Source organism: Seriola lalandi, unplaced genomic scaffold (genome assembly GCF_002814215.2).
Source record: "Seriola lalandi dorsalis isolate HSWRI2012SDOR001 ecotype SW California unplaced genomic scaffold, Sedor1 jcf7180002054409, whole genome shotgun sequence".
NCBI classification, from domain to species: Eukaryota; Metazoa; Chordata; class Actinopteri; order Carangiformes; family Carangidae; genus Seriola; species Seriola lalandi.
In genome coordinates, this window is record NW_019524962.1 from 130,768 (window position 1) to 147,034 (window position 16,267).

The following is a 16,267-nucleotide window of genomic DNA, read 5'->3' on the forward strand; positions in this document are numbered from 1 at the left end:
AAGACTTATAGAAGCAGGAACTCTGAATGGGAGATCTTCAAAAGACCAAGCCACTGCTACTACTTGAACTTTGTAGCTTCAAGGTATAAATGTCAAACAGTGTTGCAGAGATAAACACAGATAAACAAATATGCTGTATAAACTAAAAACAAAACAACTTTTTTGTACTGTTTCTTCTTTTGCGTCCCTCTTATTTTGAAATATTTTTACTGTTTTAACTTTTGTTTAATTTTTCTGCTCTTTAATTTTTTTTTGTAAAGCATGTTGAGTTGCCCTTTGTGTATGAAAGCTGCAGTATATTAGAATATATTACATTTCTATTTTGTATTATTATCTAAACAAAAAAACTAACAACAACAGATGCAGATTATATGTATGTGTTCAAGAACAACGCAGCCCGAGTAACTGGAAGAAATCCTTTTGAGTATATTGTAAAACAGTACTTTCTTCTGAGGGAAAAATGGAATGAAAAAAGATGAGAGCAAGAGAAGGCGAGGAGGAGAGGCGGATGAGGGGGTCAAAGGGTCACTTCAGATCTGAAGCAGGAAGTAGGAGACAGGAAGAAGAGCGTATACCTCCTGATGTCTTCGTCAGACTCCTCTGTCTCTGACCAACTGTCAAAATCACGTCAGTGTGTTAGAGTGGGTCTACTGCAATCAGATGTGTGTATATTTGTGGTTGTGTGTTACATAAGTAATAAAAGACAGGAAGGCAAAAGGTCAAAGAGAGAGAGAGAGAGAGAAAGAGAAAAGCTACGAGCAACAACACAATTCTTTTCTGCTGAGGGAGACACACAAGGGGAACATGGAAACAGGAAACAGAAGAAAGTGGAAGAAAGAGAGGGAACGAAGAACCATAAAAAGAAAAAGAGAGGAAGAGACAGAAATGTTTTCATGCCAGAGCCCAGACAATGAAGACATGATGTTGCCTGCCAACTGTTAATCACATTAACCTTCCCACCCAGAGAAGAAGAGCCATGTAAGTGATGCAGTCATTGTCTGTCTGCGATAATTAGGTTTTGTGGCTTCTTTGACAATGATGTCTCATGTCTTATGAGCACGAGGGTGTGTGTGTGTGTGTATGTGTGTGTGTGCGTGTCTGATACTGATGCCCAGGGTTAAAGGATTATATATATTCAGTAGGAGTTTATGTGGCCCTATACAAGAAACAAGATTTAGAGCAAACAGCTGTAAAGTCAGAATTATCTTTATGATCTTCATGAGGAATGAGAAGATGAATAAAGGAGCGATTTGTAAGTTTTTGCTATTGCTACATAGCTAGCGTTAGCGTTAACAGCTGCTTACTTACCAGTCTAGAAAAACGTTGTGAGTTCAGCATCAAACCTCATTCTTTTACTCGCCAAGAGCTGTATCCAGTGGTGGAAAGCAACCTCTTGTTTTGCTTCTATTTTTATCCCTTCATTTGTTCTACTGAAGTTAGCATGCTACCCAGCTAGCTACGGCTCATTTCGTCACTTTCTGATACCGAGTCACTGTAGTGCCCAGTCTGCCCTAAGGAAGTAACTGCTCAGAGGACGTACTATAACCTCTTGGTTTGTAAACTCAACAATGAACAAGGTTCTCGGCCCGACTGGTAAGTAAACAGCTGTTAATGCAGGTGAAGTTTGTGATGTTTCTGACACTTTCTCATCTCTCTCAGGGTTTAATTCTGCACTTCACTGTTGGCAGCTTAAAGTAATTAAACTCTGTATAAACAACTCTGGGTAAGATAAGTCAGATAAACTGTTAAAGCCTACATGTGAATGTTTAGAGTCTGTGTAAATGATTATGTTTTAGAAAGAAGAGTTCCGAGACAAAGTACCTTATGTTCCCCTCGTGGATCATCTCACAATCAGGCAGTCTGATGTGGCAAGAGTGCAGGAGGTAAAGAGACCAGACACACACACATTCACACACACATCCATGTATACATGCAGTCACATGAACAGAGGCGCAGGTGTGCACACACACACACACACACACACACACACACACACACAGACACACAGCATAGGTTAGTGTGCAGCCCTGCTGGCCACAGATTCTCAAATGATTTCGATATGAATCTTGACGTTTACAATCTCTTTTTTCTTTTGTTTAATCTGAATATGGCGAAATGCTGGAGCGAATTCCAGATTTCCTGTGAGAGCTGAGAGGTTTCTAAAACTATTTCAAGACAAAATGGCAGCTTACACCCCCAAAACAGCTTTACAGTGTCAAATTCTCAATCCTCAAAATATTCAGATCAGTTTTCAGGCACTCAGCACTTCAAAAGCAAGTTTCTGCTAACAATTCACTGACGAAATATTAGATTAGGATGTAGCAGCTAATTTTAGCATTGAATCTGAGAAATCACTTGAGTGTCCGTGTGTGAACAAACAGTGTTTTCCTTTGTTAGATCCCAGAAATGAGCTAAAATTGTGCGATTACAGTGTTTTCCGACACTGTAATAATTGTAGTTCACTGACAGTTTCCTGTTTTGGCTGTGTCACTTCAGGGGTGCATCCGATAACATTTGGTTTGTCCTGGAGAACCAATCAATATCCTGGTGAATAAATGTCTTCTAATAAGTATGATCTAATTTCAGGCTAATTAAATACCTGTAAATGCAATAAAATGCAATGAAGACTGATAGTAGCAGTCCGTTTAGACCACTCATTAATATCAAGATCAGATTTCCTTCAGGGTGAGTCACTGTGATAATATGATCGTATCAGAGTTTTGATTCAGTGACTTTAACAAACATTTAGTCATTTTATGATTTTTGGTGAGATTGTAGGTTATTTAAACAGAGAATTTGTCTGTTGCAATAGAAACAGACAAACAAATAGTGAGATAATGACATGAATAATGATAACGACACTGATACGTTAATTTCATAATAAAAGCCTCTTTAGTATAATTTAATATCCCCACGCGTTAGCTATTGAACAGCAGTTACGTTAAAATTCCTTCAAAATGAGTTTTCCCTCATTTATTTAATAAATAAAACCCTTTTTCAAAGTTGATGGATTCAATAACCCAAACATTTAATTTCATTAAACCATCAGAGTAGAAAATGAAATCACACTGAAAACTAGACACCTGATGCTAATAGACGGATTATTTTTTCTTCTATTTCTCCTTCATTCTGAGCACAAAGAAGATAACATTTAAGTATCATCATAATATAAATGTATTATTATTATATAGTTATTTCAACACTTCAATATAAAGGAATTACTGAGAGTAAATAAGAGGTGTGATGTGATAACGTGTACAATGTGACTACGTGTATTCTTGTAAATACAAACGTAAAAAAATAAACAAAATAAAAATGTACACCCTATTCTATTTTTATTTACATCTAAAATAATATTTCAGTTTGCATGGACCTGTAAATATATGGTAGAATGATGGTAGTATCATTTGATAGACAGAAAAAGAAAATAAAAGCTGTGTAACTCAAACACAGAATACTGAACAGGATACGTCATAATTGTATCTCTGTATTGAAAAATAAAAAGGATTGTGGCCAATATCACACAGTAATGAAGAGACTGAGTAGCTTTAAAACAGCTACAGGCCTCAGTAGAAATAAAATATGTTTGAAGATAACTTTTAAAATTGTTACTGCTATACCATATTCATGCTCTTCCATTCCAGTTTCGTCAACAGGCTTTGAATAACACCAGTGAAATTGTCTGTACAGTGTTGTTGTGATGTCTTACTTGCTCCAGTAGACTCTTCCGTCGATAGTCTGCATCTCACCGAGCATGGCCAGAAGCAAGGAAGATTTCCCACAACCCACCTGGCCCACAATCATTGTCAGCTGACCTGAACAAACAGAAAAGTTTGAGGAGGATAATTCGTTTATTTTTACTTTATTCTCAATTGTAATTATATCGTCATTTGTACATACTTCCGCGCACGCTTTCAAAAACACAATACGCAGCAATGGCGTGTTCAAATTCACTTAACAAATGCAGGCGAGGTCGTGAGAATTTTGAGACCTAAAAGAGGGGTCAGAGGTCGGAAAAGGCTGAGTCACCCCCCCCGCTACAACAATACAACCGATAACCTTAACCCCAAACTTAACCTCGCTGATAAAAAATACAAGTATGAGATGAATAAACTTAAAACCTTTTTCCTCTTCACATGGACACACAAGCTGTTGGTTCTTAAAAACCAATACACTCTGAAATACCGCCAACTCAAACTGAACATTAGAACCCTAATGAAAGAGGATTTACTGCAGGACTGTTGTATTAGACTGCATTGGATTTATCTAGGTGTTCCTAATAAACTGCCAGCTTGAGATTCTATCCATCCAATGACTTCATTAATTAATTATCCCCTTAAAATTTAACCATCAGCGCTGCATGCCCAAACCTAACCCTTAATCCAAGTCTGACTTTATTCCAAACCCAAGTTCTAATGCTAAAACAGAAACTCAACTCAAGGAAGTAAAGAGCAGCCTAAATGTCTTCACAATTCGCACAAAGATAGAAGTACAAAAACACACACACACACACACTAAATTACACCAGCACTTGGCAGAACAAGCAATTCCTGTTTGTCTCAGTAGTAGGGATAGCAAGCAAGTCACTTCCCAGGGGAAGATACAAGTGTGCGTGTGTGTGATATACTACACGGCCCATCTGTTGGCAGCCTCCTGAAAATGACCTAGTCTCCTGACACTTGGTATTTCAGCGACATGCCTGCAGCATTAGTGTAAGTTATAGTGTACTTCCCCGACAGCACGTCTGCATGTTTCATTCACATTTTTATCACAGCTTTCTCACAGTGTGATGAATTTAAGCTTCTAACCCGCTGACAGACTAGAGACTGAATAAAGAACATTACCCCAAAATCTACAGCGACTTATAACCTAGAAGAACTAGTTTTCAAAACTGAAATAAGAAACAATAAAAGAGGGTGTAGCCACAGATTCATGAGCAGCAGGAATACTTTGATAAAGAGATAACACTCCAATCAAAAACATTATACGGAGGACTTTCCTGTGACATGACACACACTCTGGCAGCCACACTGAAGGTCCTTAACGTCTGGGCAACACCAGAGGAGAACGGATGGTTGTGCTTCTAAAATTACAACACTCAGCTGTCTGAGCAAACAGCAACGTCAGTTCCTGTTGGGAATTGAAGCGGTGATTATGTTCTAATCCAACTATTGACTTTACCCTAACACAACGCTATTTTCATTAAGTTTTTAACATTACATCAGAGTTTTTCTCCAGTATACAACCTCAGACCGGGTTGTTTTGTCACGCTTGTGCTAACTGACTGACTCTTTATACTGTATATATTTATAAGATATACAAGATACAGACGGCATTGGCATTAAACGCATCACATAGTCATAAATCATATTCAATCTGACTGTGTTGGACAAAGACGGGAAATCTTAATTGTCATGGTTACCAACATCTGCTTTAACAGGCAATTCACATTAGCGACAGAAAGTTTTCAGTTTTTTTTTCTAGGCTGCATTAAGTCATTATTCTTATTTATTTATTTATATCAAATTCTCAGGATCTCCTGGTGTTTTTATTGTTTTGTTTTTTTTTAGTTTTTTTTTTTTAATTCTGATGAAATTGTGAATGCAAGCTTGGCTATAAGTGTATCATCGTGCGGTGGATGGGTTGGTCCTACCTGTCGGGATGCGGATGTTGATGTCCGACAACGTGGACAGGTTGCTTCCCCAGGTGAAGAATCCATTACTCACCTAAGAAAAAAAAGAAAAAGAAAACAGAGGGATGAAGAGAAATGTCTTGCTAAAGCGCAGAGGCTTTGCCCTGAATTAAATGTATTTATTTATTTATTATTTAATTTATTTCATCTTAAACTAAATAGTACAAAAAGTATTACACCTAATGTTGCACATTATGCAACATATGACCGACTACGTGCTGTTCCCTTGTGATGCGTGGACCCGCCAGAGTAAAGCTCATGACCCATTTTATGTCCTGACCCAGAGTTTAAGAAACCCTAACAGTGAGTTCACTGCAGTAAACACTGCTGAGATAGCTGCATTACACAAGCAGGAACACACACTGCGCTCATGGTATGAGGGACTCCAAACCCAATGTCGCCCTGTCATGAGTTTCTCAGGTTTGGAGAGTTCACTGTGCTTTTTCTTAATTTAAATGTGTTAAGGTTCAAAACAATGACATCAAAGAGAATGTGAAGGCTCAAGGTCATCACTGTGGATTGAATGTAAATGTACATTTCAAAATTTCGATTTTCAAACAAAAACACTCTGTTTTGAATAATTATTTCTGTCCGTCAAAAACATTTTTAAAACGTCGGGGATCTAAAGATTAAGTTTACTTTGATTTCTTTGAAGTAAAAATCTGCCTTCAAACTGCTGTCAGATCAATAAAGCAAGTCAACGAAAGGAAGGAATGAATCAACTTTATTATCTCGTTTGACAGCAACTACACTTTGATTAATGACCATCAACATCAGATCTGATATTTCTGCCAACTTTTTCTCAAACGGTAAAATCATGACGACTATTCTAAATAAAGATTTTGTCTTAAACATGGACAACAACCTGGGATTTTCATGCCATATTTAATTTTCTAATAGGAAATAGTAATAGTAATGGTTAATTTCTGTTTCTTTCTTTAGCTTTAATTAGATTTTTATTTTTATTTGTGTGCAGATGGGTTAACCTGAGTGTATAAGTATGCATTTATTTTAAGTCTTTTGTTCCAAATAAAAAATCTAAATAAAAAAACGATGCTCAGTGACAATAAATGTAAATCTTTAGCCTCCATTGTTGGTGCAAATAAAAGTTGTTGTGGCCTATTTTTGGTGTTTTCCTTTAGCAGCAAAGGCTGCAAAGTAAGATCGCAAAATTCCAGCACCCTCAACATACGTGCAACACGTGCAATATATATGATAAAAATAAATAAAAAAACATTTTGTGTGAACCAGCCAAATGAGTATTTTCTACAATTAATGTTCCAAAAACTTCGTATCTAGACCCCATCAAGTGATCTATCACCCTGCTTCCTGCTAGGACTCTGTTTACATTCCTCCCATCTGCTGCATTTATTTGTTTATTTCATGTTTATTTTATCTGACAACCCCCACCCCCCACCCCCACCCCGGCCTTGACTCCACTGTTTCCCTTCTCCCCATGACACAGATCCCAAAAGACATCCACAGACAGGAACATCTTTGTAAGCAAATATCTAAGAGGAACTCACTTAAAACGTATTTATCTGTTCCGTTTTTAGAGATTTGGACCATCGGGGAAAACGGTGACACAAGATTATCTCGTCAGATGTTTCAAACATAACTTAAAATTTAGAAAATCTCTGAGAACAGACATCTGATATTTATATTACAGTATTGATTTGATGGTTATTTTATCTGATTGTCTTATATTTACTGATTTAAAAAAAACATCACAGTGAAATCTGCCCATCAGGAAATAACAAACTGATTTTGTAGCTACTGAGACAAAACTTTTCTAAGGAAGGATGAAGTAAAAAAAAAAAAAAGGAAAAGAGAGATAAAATCAAAAAGAAGGACAGCGGGGGAGGAGAGAGGGAGACTGAGTGAAACAAGAAAATAAGGAAATGTGGGGTCACTGAAAGATTATTCAATCCACCAGGCAGGAGGCCAGAGGAAGTGGTCCCGAACAGTTGTGCTTATAAGCTACTGTTTATGTGACACAGGAGAAAAGATCAATTCAAGACTTGCTGGTTTTATGGCAACAACCGTGAATCAAAACATCCTCAGTATTATCAATAATCAATGCTATGTCTGTACCTAAGGACATCTCATTCAGTGTGTGTGAAGTTGCACAACTTTTGCACCACAGCGTGAATTCAAACATTGATGCATTTGGGATGTAACACATAAAATGGACCCTTATCTAACCCTGTGTTGGATGCAAGACATCACACAGATGCATGTTGGGAGATATTTAAGCTCCCTGAACTTACATGACATTAGAAAAGGTTGCAAAACTATGTGGCAAAAAAAGTACATTATGTGGTCTCAACTGTTGACGTACTTTTGGTCTGGGACTGTTCTTCCTGGTTCGCGATAGACCCCTTAGAGGGAAATCTTACTGCTACAGCAGACTTATTTTAGACAATAGTGTTCTTCCACCGTTTGTGGCCCTAGTTTATATTTGGCCCCCTGCACAAAACTAGCTCCATAAGAACTTGACCAGCCTCAACACGACTCTGACCTCAACCCCATCCAGCACCTTTGGGATGAACCAAAGGCTGTCCCAGAAGAGCGGAGGCTGTTACAGCAGCATATTAATGCCTGTCATTTTGTTCAACTCAGGGTGTCCACATACTTATGTCCATGTAATGTACAAGAGAGGAGATTTTCTTATTGAATACTTATTTTGATTAACTGATGAGGACCTACAGAGAAAACTCACAGTGTATTCCACTGTGCTGTCTCTCTCTCTCTCTCTCTCTCTCTCTCTTGTTAATTAACGGCCCGACGTCCGCTCGGTAGCGTCACTCCACAGGGATGAGACAGGAAGAGCAGCCTTCCCTCGCAGAGGGGCTGAGAAAATGTTGGACAAATTCACAAGGCCCTTTCAGGGGCAATGGATTCTCGTGTGAATCCTACACTTCCTGAGTCCACGCACACATCCACAGATACACACACACGTAAACACGCGTCACATGTACGATCGCAGACACCAGCAAAAGACCCGTAGATGTACAGTACAAACACTGAAGATATGCAACAGCTGTTGATAGAGATAAGTGAATAATTATAATAATAGTGAGCAGCTTGTGTGAGTGTTGACCATAGTACATACAGAAATATCTGTATATTCTCTGTACTGTCATTTCAGGCAAAATCCAAAATGTTTAATAAGACTTTAGTTTGTTAATCTCTTATTACCTCTCATTCAAAACACATCTGAAAAAGCAGCTGTCAGACATTTTTTAAAGCTGACATATAACAGATAAACTCATTCTCTTGCCAGCATGACTTGGCCTGTTTCCTGGTAGCTAATATCATTAATAATAAATGGTGTTTTGATTATATTGTCCACCCTCTAGGTGTGCAGTTTGTCAAGTGCACACTTTGTTTTTAACTGTCAACAAAAGAATATAAAAGTAGCAGCAACTCATATTAGATTACCTATTACATGGAAATGGTAAATGGACTGCACTTATATGCACTTCTCACTTTACCCACACCCACACCCACACCCACACCCACACCCACACACACACACACACACACACACTGATGGAACAGCCATCAGAGGCAATCTGGGGTTCAGTATCTTGCCCAAGGCGCGAGGTGGAGGAGCCAGGGATCGAACCCACCAACCTACTGATTAGTAGACGACCTTCCTGTGCCACAGCCGCCCCCATGTAAAAATCTGGGTGAATATTGGGTTTAAAAATACAACTTGAAATGCAACCACAGTGTGGTTTGGGTTTTTTATATAATTTGAGGGTCGGTGGTGCAAAAATAAATGAGTATTTTTACATTAATTCTCTTACATAGTTTATTATAAACTACAGCTATCAGTGGAACATTAACTGTGGGTTTTCTTTGTTTAAAATCAGTAACAAATGATGAGTCTCATTTATATCTTCTGTTACTTAATTCTTCAAAATAATGTATTTCTGTTGATCACTCCTCTCAACATCTCCATCCAAATGATATCCCACTCCTCTGTTACTAAACTTATCTATCCCCTACGGTGTCTTTATACTTTATCACTGAGCGGAGACTGTAAAGTGCCAAGCAAGCGTCTGGAAAGCTGAGTTCATTGCTCCTGAATGTGCAGCCTTTAAACACCTCAGTGTCTCGCACAGAAAAGCCTCTTGAACTTCAGTCAGTCTGACATCAACACAAAGTTTTCGACTAGTTTTATAGAGCCGGTTTTGCCTCTGACACCTACAACCAACTGATTTACAGCACTTCTAAAACTTGAAAAACTCAGAATAAAGAAATTTCTCCTGTAAAGTCATTAATTCTGTTCCTTCCTAATCCTTCTCCACTGCTACTGACATGATCACAGTCACTGCTGGGGCGAGTCCACGGACACTTTTTTCTGGATCCTTCACAAGATCCAAAACCTTCTAAACCATTAACTGGTAGTTATGTCTTTGTTGTCTGTGAGACTTCATACTATTTTTCTGTCCTCACCAGTCATTCCTCAATGTGTGAACTTTGACCCTGACCTTTACAGCCACATCCTCCGTCTCCGTGGGTCTCATCTGACGCCTGGTCGGCTGCTCGTAGTTGTCCATCTGGTAACGCATTGGCTGCTTCCTGTTGATGGCTTTGGTCTTGAGGGGGATATCAAAAAGGACGAGGGGAGGGATGGGAGTGAGGGGGGACAAAAAGGAGAGATTTGAAGTTAGTATTAACTAATAAACTGAAGACTTTCCTGCATCCGCTTCAGTTCCTTGGGGAGAAGAAGAAGTGCGGGGGTTCCTCCTCCCCCCCGATAAAGACCTTCAGGATGTTGCCCCAAAGGACTCAATCCCACTGCTACCACATTATCCTGCTCTTATTATCCAGACACACTATACATATAAACTATACTGTACAAGTTCAAGTGAAGTCCTCAGCCCCTCAACATTATAGATATTTGCACCAACATCAAGACTTGATGAATTGATTGAAGAAAAGATCAGGGGGCCACTGAAGACATCAGGGTTCATCCCCTGAGGACCTCGAATATCTATAACAATATCATCACTGGGCCTCGCCGAGTTATCAAGCACAACAGTGCTCCAGCCTGCAGTGTGGAAGTCCAAGACATTTGCTGTTTATTACACAATGTTATTAGGAGCAGTATCTTTGGAAAACTCCAGCGTACAGAAAAGCAGTGCTGTTACATTTACACTTCTAAATGGATGGACTAGGTAGTTGGAACAAGTAGTGATACATCAGGTTATACAGAAAAAGAGATGACACGTTACTTTCTTCACTGTTTGATTGATTTAATCATCCAAGGGAAAGTGCAGTCCGCACCATAGCAGTAGCCACTTAGCTGCTTATCTTAGCTCAAATTTTTTCCAGCTACACAATTACGACTTTGAGTTTGTAATGGCTTCATGAACGGAAGCTAATGCAGCTGCTTAAAACAGCTGCAAATGGCGCTTTCAAGGTAAGTGGAGCAGTATAATATCGATAATGACAAACTATTACTGTTAGTTTTATATTGCCCGGATAACTATACAGTTGAAATCAGTTACTGAATAATAATTTTTTAATGATATTCTATTATAAACAATGATATGTCGTTTTTGAAAACCATTATGCCTTTCAAGAGTCACTCTGCTCTGTGGTCCAACTGTCCATTTCAGACACAAACAGTGATAATCCCACTGCAACATAATAGTCACCATGTGACTCAGTCGCCTGAAACCACAGACAGACACCGGATTCGAGTCTGGGCTGCAGTTCACTGGGTGGCAATGCCCCCCCCCCCGCCACCATGGCCTTCAAACCTTTTAAACAATTAGTCCTGAGAAAATAAAAAATAACTAAGAAATGATATACTATACATGTTGATGTTGTAAATATTCATCCAGTCAGCCCCATTCACTTTACGAGGTTTTTGAGATTGCAGCTCAAAAATAGAATCGTGTTGCATTGCAGCAATGTGAGCATCCAATCACAGAACACCCTGCAAAAAAAATTCCTGTGAAATTTACTGACATTTGAACATTTGAATGCTTTGACTGTTGCAAACATCTGCATGAGCAGGTGGTTTTAGTCCGCATCTATTTTGAGCTAAAGGAGTTGGATGTTTCTCAACTTGTAAATTTTTTATTCTTGTAAAGCTTAAAAGATTTGTTTAAAGAAAGTTTTATCTGTTATTTATGTGTTTCTGTCTTCACTGTGCCACAAAAACACAGATTTTCTATCAAAAGTTGGATGTTTTTATGGCTTAAATCTTAGATAAGCAGTTCTATAGAATTTTTTAATAATGCTGAAGAGTTTCCTTTTTCTTGTTTCGATGCTCTGCTGCTTTTCACAGTGCGTCACAACATTTCCCTGTCGAAAACCTGTCCCTAAACACCCTATTAAAGCAACCTGTCGGCACAATGGAAACGACACGAGTTACCTGGAGTAACATGGAAGGAATGTGCAAAGTGCAACTGATCCAAACCCTGTCCCAGGGAAACTGGCTGTTAAACTCATCACCTTAAAGCGATTTCTTGGCACCCTCGGCGTGCTTTGTTAACACCATCTGTTTTAAATACAGGATAAATGTTTGGATTTTTCACAGTTTGAAGGTCTTCATTAGCCAGAAGTGTCGTTTAACGTGACATCTGTAAACTGCATGTGCTTCAGACCTAAACTGACGACAGGGAGAAAAACAGCTCTGCAGCAGGTTCAACCACTGACGTTATGTTCAACAGTTCAACATGTCGGCTGCTTTTTGAAGGAAAGTTTGATTTCATGTTCAATATAATAAATTAAAGGAAAATTCCCTTTAATCTTATTTTCACTGTTTTTTTTTTTATTCAATATCAGCTACATTATAATCAACAAGTTAGTTGCAGAGATACTTTTCCTTTCAGAAAAGTGACATGTATGATTTAACATTCTCTGAAAAAGTCACAAGTTTAACCAATTTGTCTAAAACATTTACTTAGAATTGGAAACAAACTAAATTTGGGCGAGTTAGTACACAAGATAGATTTAAATTCACATATTTTAACAATGCAATCACAAGGTGAAGGTGCAGGTGGGCTCACCTTAATTTGGACCGACCACCTGGTCTGTCATCTATCTAAAGAACATAATAAGGGGTTTACTGCTGTGTCTAAAATTGTTTCTGCAGATATCAGCAGATAACTCCCACGGCTTGACAGGACTTTCCAGGCCCAATTTAGTTATAAAATGAAAATTGATGTGCCATTTGCCGAATTTATCGTTATCATTTATATTTTCTTTTTTTTTTGTTTATTGATCTGGTATCAGATGGACTCACCGCCCCAAGGTGTTTTTTTCCAGCTTCCAAGGAAACAGATATGTCTCCATTTCTCCAGCTGTCGTCTCCAATTTCGTCACTCTGAAGAAACTCTCCGAGCTTCTGGACACTGTAACACACACACACACACACACACGCACACACAGTCCAAGAATAAGTGTAATTGTGACGATACCAATACCAGTAATCTCTCAGGAGGTTAGAGTTTCTCTTCGCTGCTGTCAAGTTTCTTCCATGTTCCTTTAATTAAATTTAGGACAGAACCTCATCCAGTTTGTGACACAGCATCTCCAGTTTGTCTTCCTTAGTTAGTCAGGTCCACAACCCCCCTCTCAGTCAGTCTATACAGCCTCTGCAGTAAAATTCAATCTCTTTACAATAGGAGCAAATGCAACATAAAGCACAGTAGTTCTCACACTCACCTGACCAGAGCCTTCACAGCAAACCTGACTACAGTGGAGAGCAGGAAGAGAGGGGTGACCAGGATGTGGAACAAGGCCAGAGCTGCGAAGGCCTCAGAGGGAGTGGGACCGGTTTTATTGATGAAGTGATGCATCACGAACGTCTACGAGACAGGATTTAAATTTTTTACCATATCTCTGTCATGATCAGTAACACAGAATCATGAATATAAAGGATTTCCTTTTACAGTGGCAAATTTGACTTACCGCAAGAACGGCAGCAATGGGAATAGCAGCATTCATAAAAACTTCAGAGAGAGAGAGAGAGAGAGAGAGAGAGAGAGAGAGAGAGAGAGAGAGAGAGAGAGAGAGAGAGAGAGAGGTTTTAATGCATTGGTTTAAGATTAGCAGGAATGTGATTTAGCTGAATTAAATGTTGAAGTTTCACAAGTGTAACAACTGGACAGGAAGTCAACAGCTAATTTTACTTGATTTTAACATAATTTTTAACATAATTTGAAACAAAATGATACTGTAATGATCAGTTATTTTTGACTAAAAGTGCTGAGTTTGTCTTCTGCAAGTAATTTAAACTCCTGTCTTCGTTTTCATCTTACTTGACAAAGACGTGTAGAACGCGAAGGTCTTGAGGCTGGTGAGCTCTTTGCTTCTGGTCTCCTCCACGCTGTCACAGAAGATGTTCTCCCAGGCGTACAGCTTCAGCAGCTTTATGCCCTTTAAGATCTCTGTGGTCTTCTTCAGACGATCTGTGGAGTGTTCCTGAAGGAGACAACAGGAGATAAAGATGATGTGTTAATCTGTACCAACGTTAGAAGACAAGAGAGTTACCAAAAGATGTAAAACAACATTAGTACAGCGCCTACTAGTGTGATTTTTTGTGTGTCAGCCAGCTTTGTAGCTATTAGGTACTGGAGCGGAGCCAGCAGGACGATGACAGATGCTCCAACCAGGGCGCTCCAGCCCAGTAAATAGTACAGCAGGATCACTCCCATCACAATCTGCAAAGAAAATCATCACTAAATCACAGTAAAAGAAATTATGCATATGTATTTGTGACACTGACATGCAGTGTAGCCAGTGATGCATGGAGGCGCACCTACCTGCACCGGCATGGCCCACAGGTTGGGACAGAGGAAGAGGAACCACATCAGTTGGTTGGTCTCTATGGCGACCAGGTTGTTGATCTGCCCCAGAGTCATCTCCCCCATTGACATGTTGGAGGTGGACAGATGCAGGATCTTATTGTAAATCATGGCCTGAACAATGAAACAGATATGAGAACACAATATAATCACACTTCATGTTAACATGACAGTAAAATACATCCTGAAATTAAAATAAAATTATAATTTAAATCTGTCTAGTCTAAACGAAGAATAATTAAAGAAGAGTGCATGTATAAGTCAGCTTGTGTTACCTGTCTGCTGTGTTTGGGTTAAAATATAATCATAGTGAAACATTGTTGTCAGTGGGAGGATCTGACCTGAGCTGACTCGAACGCAGCACACGACACACAGGTTTTCATGACTATATTCAGTAGTAGCAGTAGTATCACAGGGTTTAACAGAGAATTAGAGTCAAACGGTCTAAATGCCTGAGGCTTTATCCCACTAAGTGATTCATCTGTCTGAATTTATGGTTTACACAAGTGAATTTTGCAGAAACACTTTTAACCTTTGTTTTAGTGACATTTCCCCTCTGAACAGGGAGATTCATGATGTTTGTGTTCAGAACTGACTGGCTGCTCCATCAGCATTTAAAACGATCAGGTGGATAATGTTTATATGAGAATATTATTGAGTTGCTGCGACCAGAGATCCCTCATGTAGAACTTTTCAAAGCAACACCTCAGCACGGAAACAAAACGTCTAAACTTAATTTTCCATGCTGATGTTTCACTCACCAGCAGGGCTCCCCGCAGGTTGATGCCGGTTTCTATGGTAACGTAGTAGGAAGCCTGTAAGAAGGTCCTCTGCAGGATTAAAGCCAGGAAGAGGAGGACGGCAAGGACTGAGGTGTTCTGCAGCAGCTTAGAAGAAGACATGAAGTGGACGCCAAAGTAAGTCCCCTACAAGAGAACACACAGAAAACCCATTAAAGTTAAAAAATAAGTTAATTTCTGCTTTGCAGGTTGCACACAGTAAGGTCAGAGGTGATTTATCATTTGACCACTGGAACATGAACGTGCATCAGATGTGTCTCATCTTTTCTCTTCCATGTACAGACAGGGAGAAACACACCGTGGTATCAAAAAGCTCAGCCTGATGCTCAGCAGTCCTTCCCTCTGTATTAACCTGAGACAGAGTGTGAGGTGAGTGGGGAATTTTCCATGCCACTCAGAAATGCAGCCGTGCTCTGCTCTATCTCCACTGCCCATTACACCCACTTTAACAGGCAGGCACGGATCTGACAACAGCTCACATCCAACATCGACTATAACAACATTCAGCCAAATGGACTGAATGAAAATACTCTGTCATTATAAAAGCATCTGTTCTGCCTCTCCCACCAGCCCCGTCTGCATTACGACCTTTGGAAGAAGCTGGCACGGATTAAAGACGAGTCGATGTTTGTGATCAGCTGTGCCAGCGTCTCTTCTCTCGCCAAATGGACCGTCAGTACAAGTGTCTGTGTTCTCTCTCTCTGGTGCACCCTCTGTCATGGGCAGATGCTAGTGTTTTGTATTATTGTATCGTAGTAGTAGCCAGGTTGGTCCGGACGAGATCAATTTATGACAACTGGTGCAGAGCCTGAAAAATCTGGAATGACGACTTTGTAAAGATATTAAATGTGGTGCTAAAATTATTTGTTAATTTATTATTATTTCTATCTTTTATTGAAAGTGCCATTTGCTTTTTCCGTGTTCAAAGAAGTGAGGTT

General features: G+C 39.3%; 1 protein-coding gene across 1 annotated transcript in view; it reads right to left on the minus strand.

Moving 5' to 3' along the window:
- abcc9 (ATP-binding cassette, sub-family C (CFTR/MRP), member 9) overlaps nucleotides 1-16,267 on the minus strand; it is a 50,940-nt gene that overhangs the window by 26,390 nt on the left and 8,283 nt on the right. Inside the window, exons 9-19 of the mRNA XM_087175040.1 lie at nucleotides 15,291-15,455; nucleotides 14,488-14,643; nucleotides 14,251-14,385; nucleotides 13,984-14,146; nucleotides 13,634-13,674; nucleotides 13,388-13,530; nucleotides 12,966-13,074; nucleotides 10,195-10,302; nucleotides 5,654-5,726; nucleotides 3,710-3,815; nucleotides 1,822-1,860 (exon numbers count right to left, since the gene is read on the minus strand). Of these exons, the coding sequence (XP_087031166.1) occupies nucleotides 1,822-1,860; nucleotides 3,710-3,815; nucleotides 5,654-5,726; nucleotides 10,195-10,302; nucleotides 12,966-13,074; nucleotides 13,388-13,530; nucleotides 13,634-13,674; nucleotides 13,984-14,146; nucleotides 14,251-14,385; nucleotides 14,488-14,643; nucleotides 15,291-15,455 (1,238 nt within the window). The remainder of the gene's footprint in view (nucleotides 1-1,821; nucleotides 1,861-3,709; nucleotides 3,816-5,653; nucleotides 5,727-10,194; nucleotides 10,303-12,965; nucleotides 13,075-13,387; nucleotides 13,531-13,633; nucleotides 13,675-13,983; nucleotides 14,147-14,250; nucleotides 14,386-14,487; nucleotides 14,644-15,290; nucleotides 15,456-16,267) is intronic.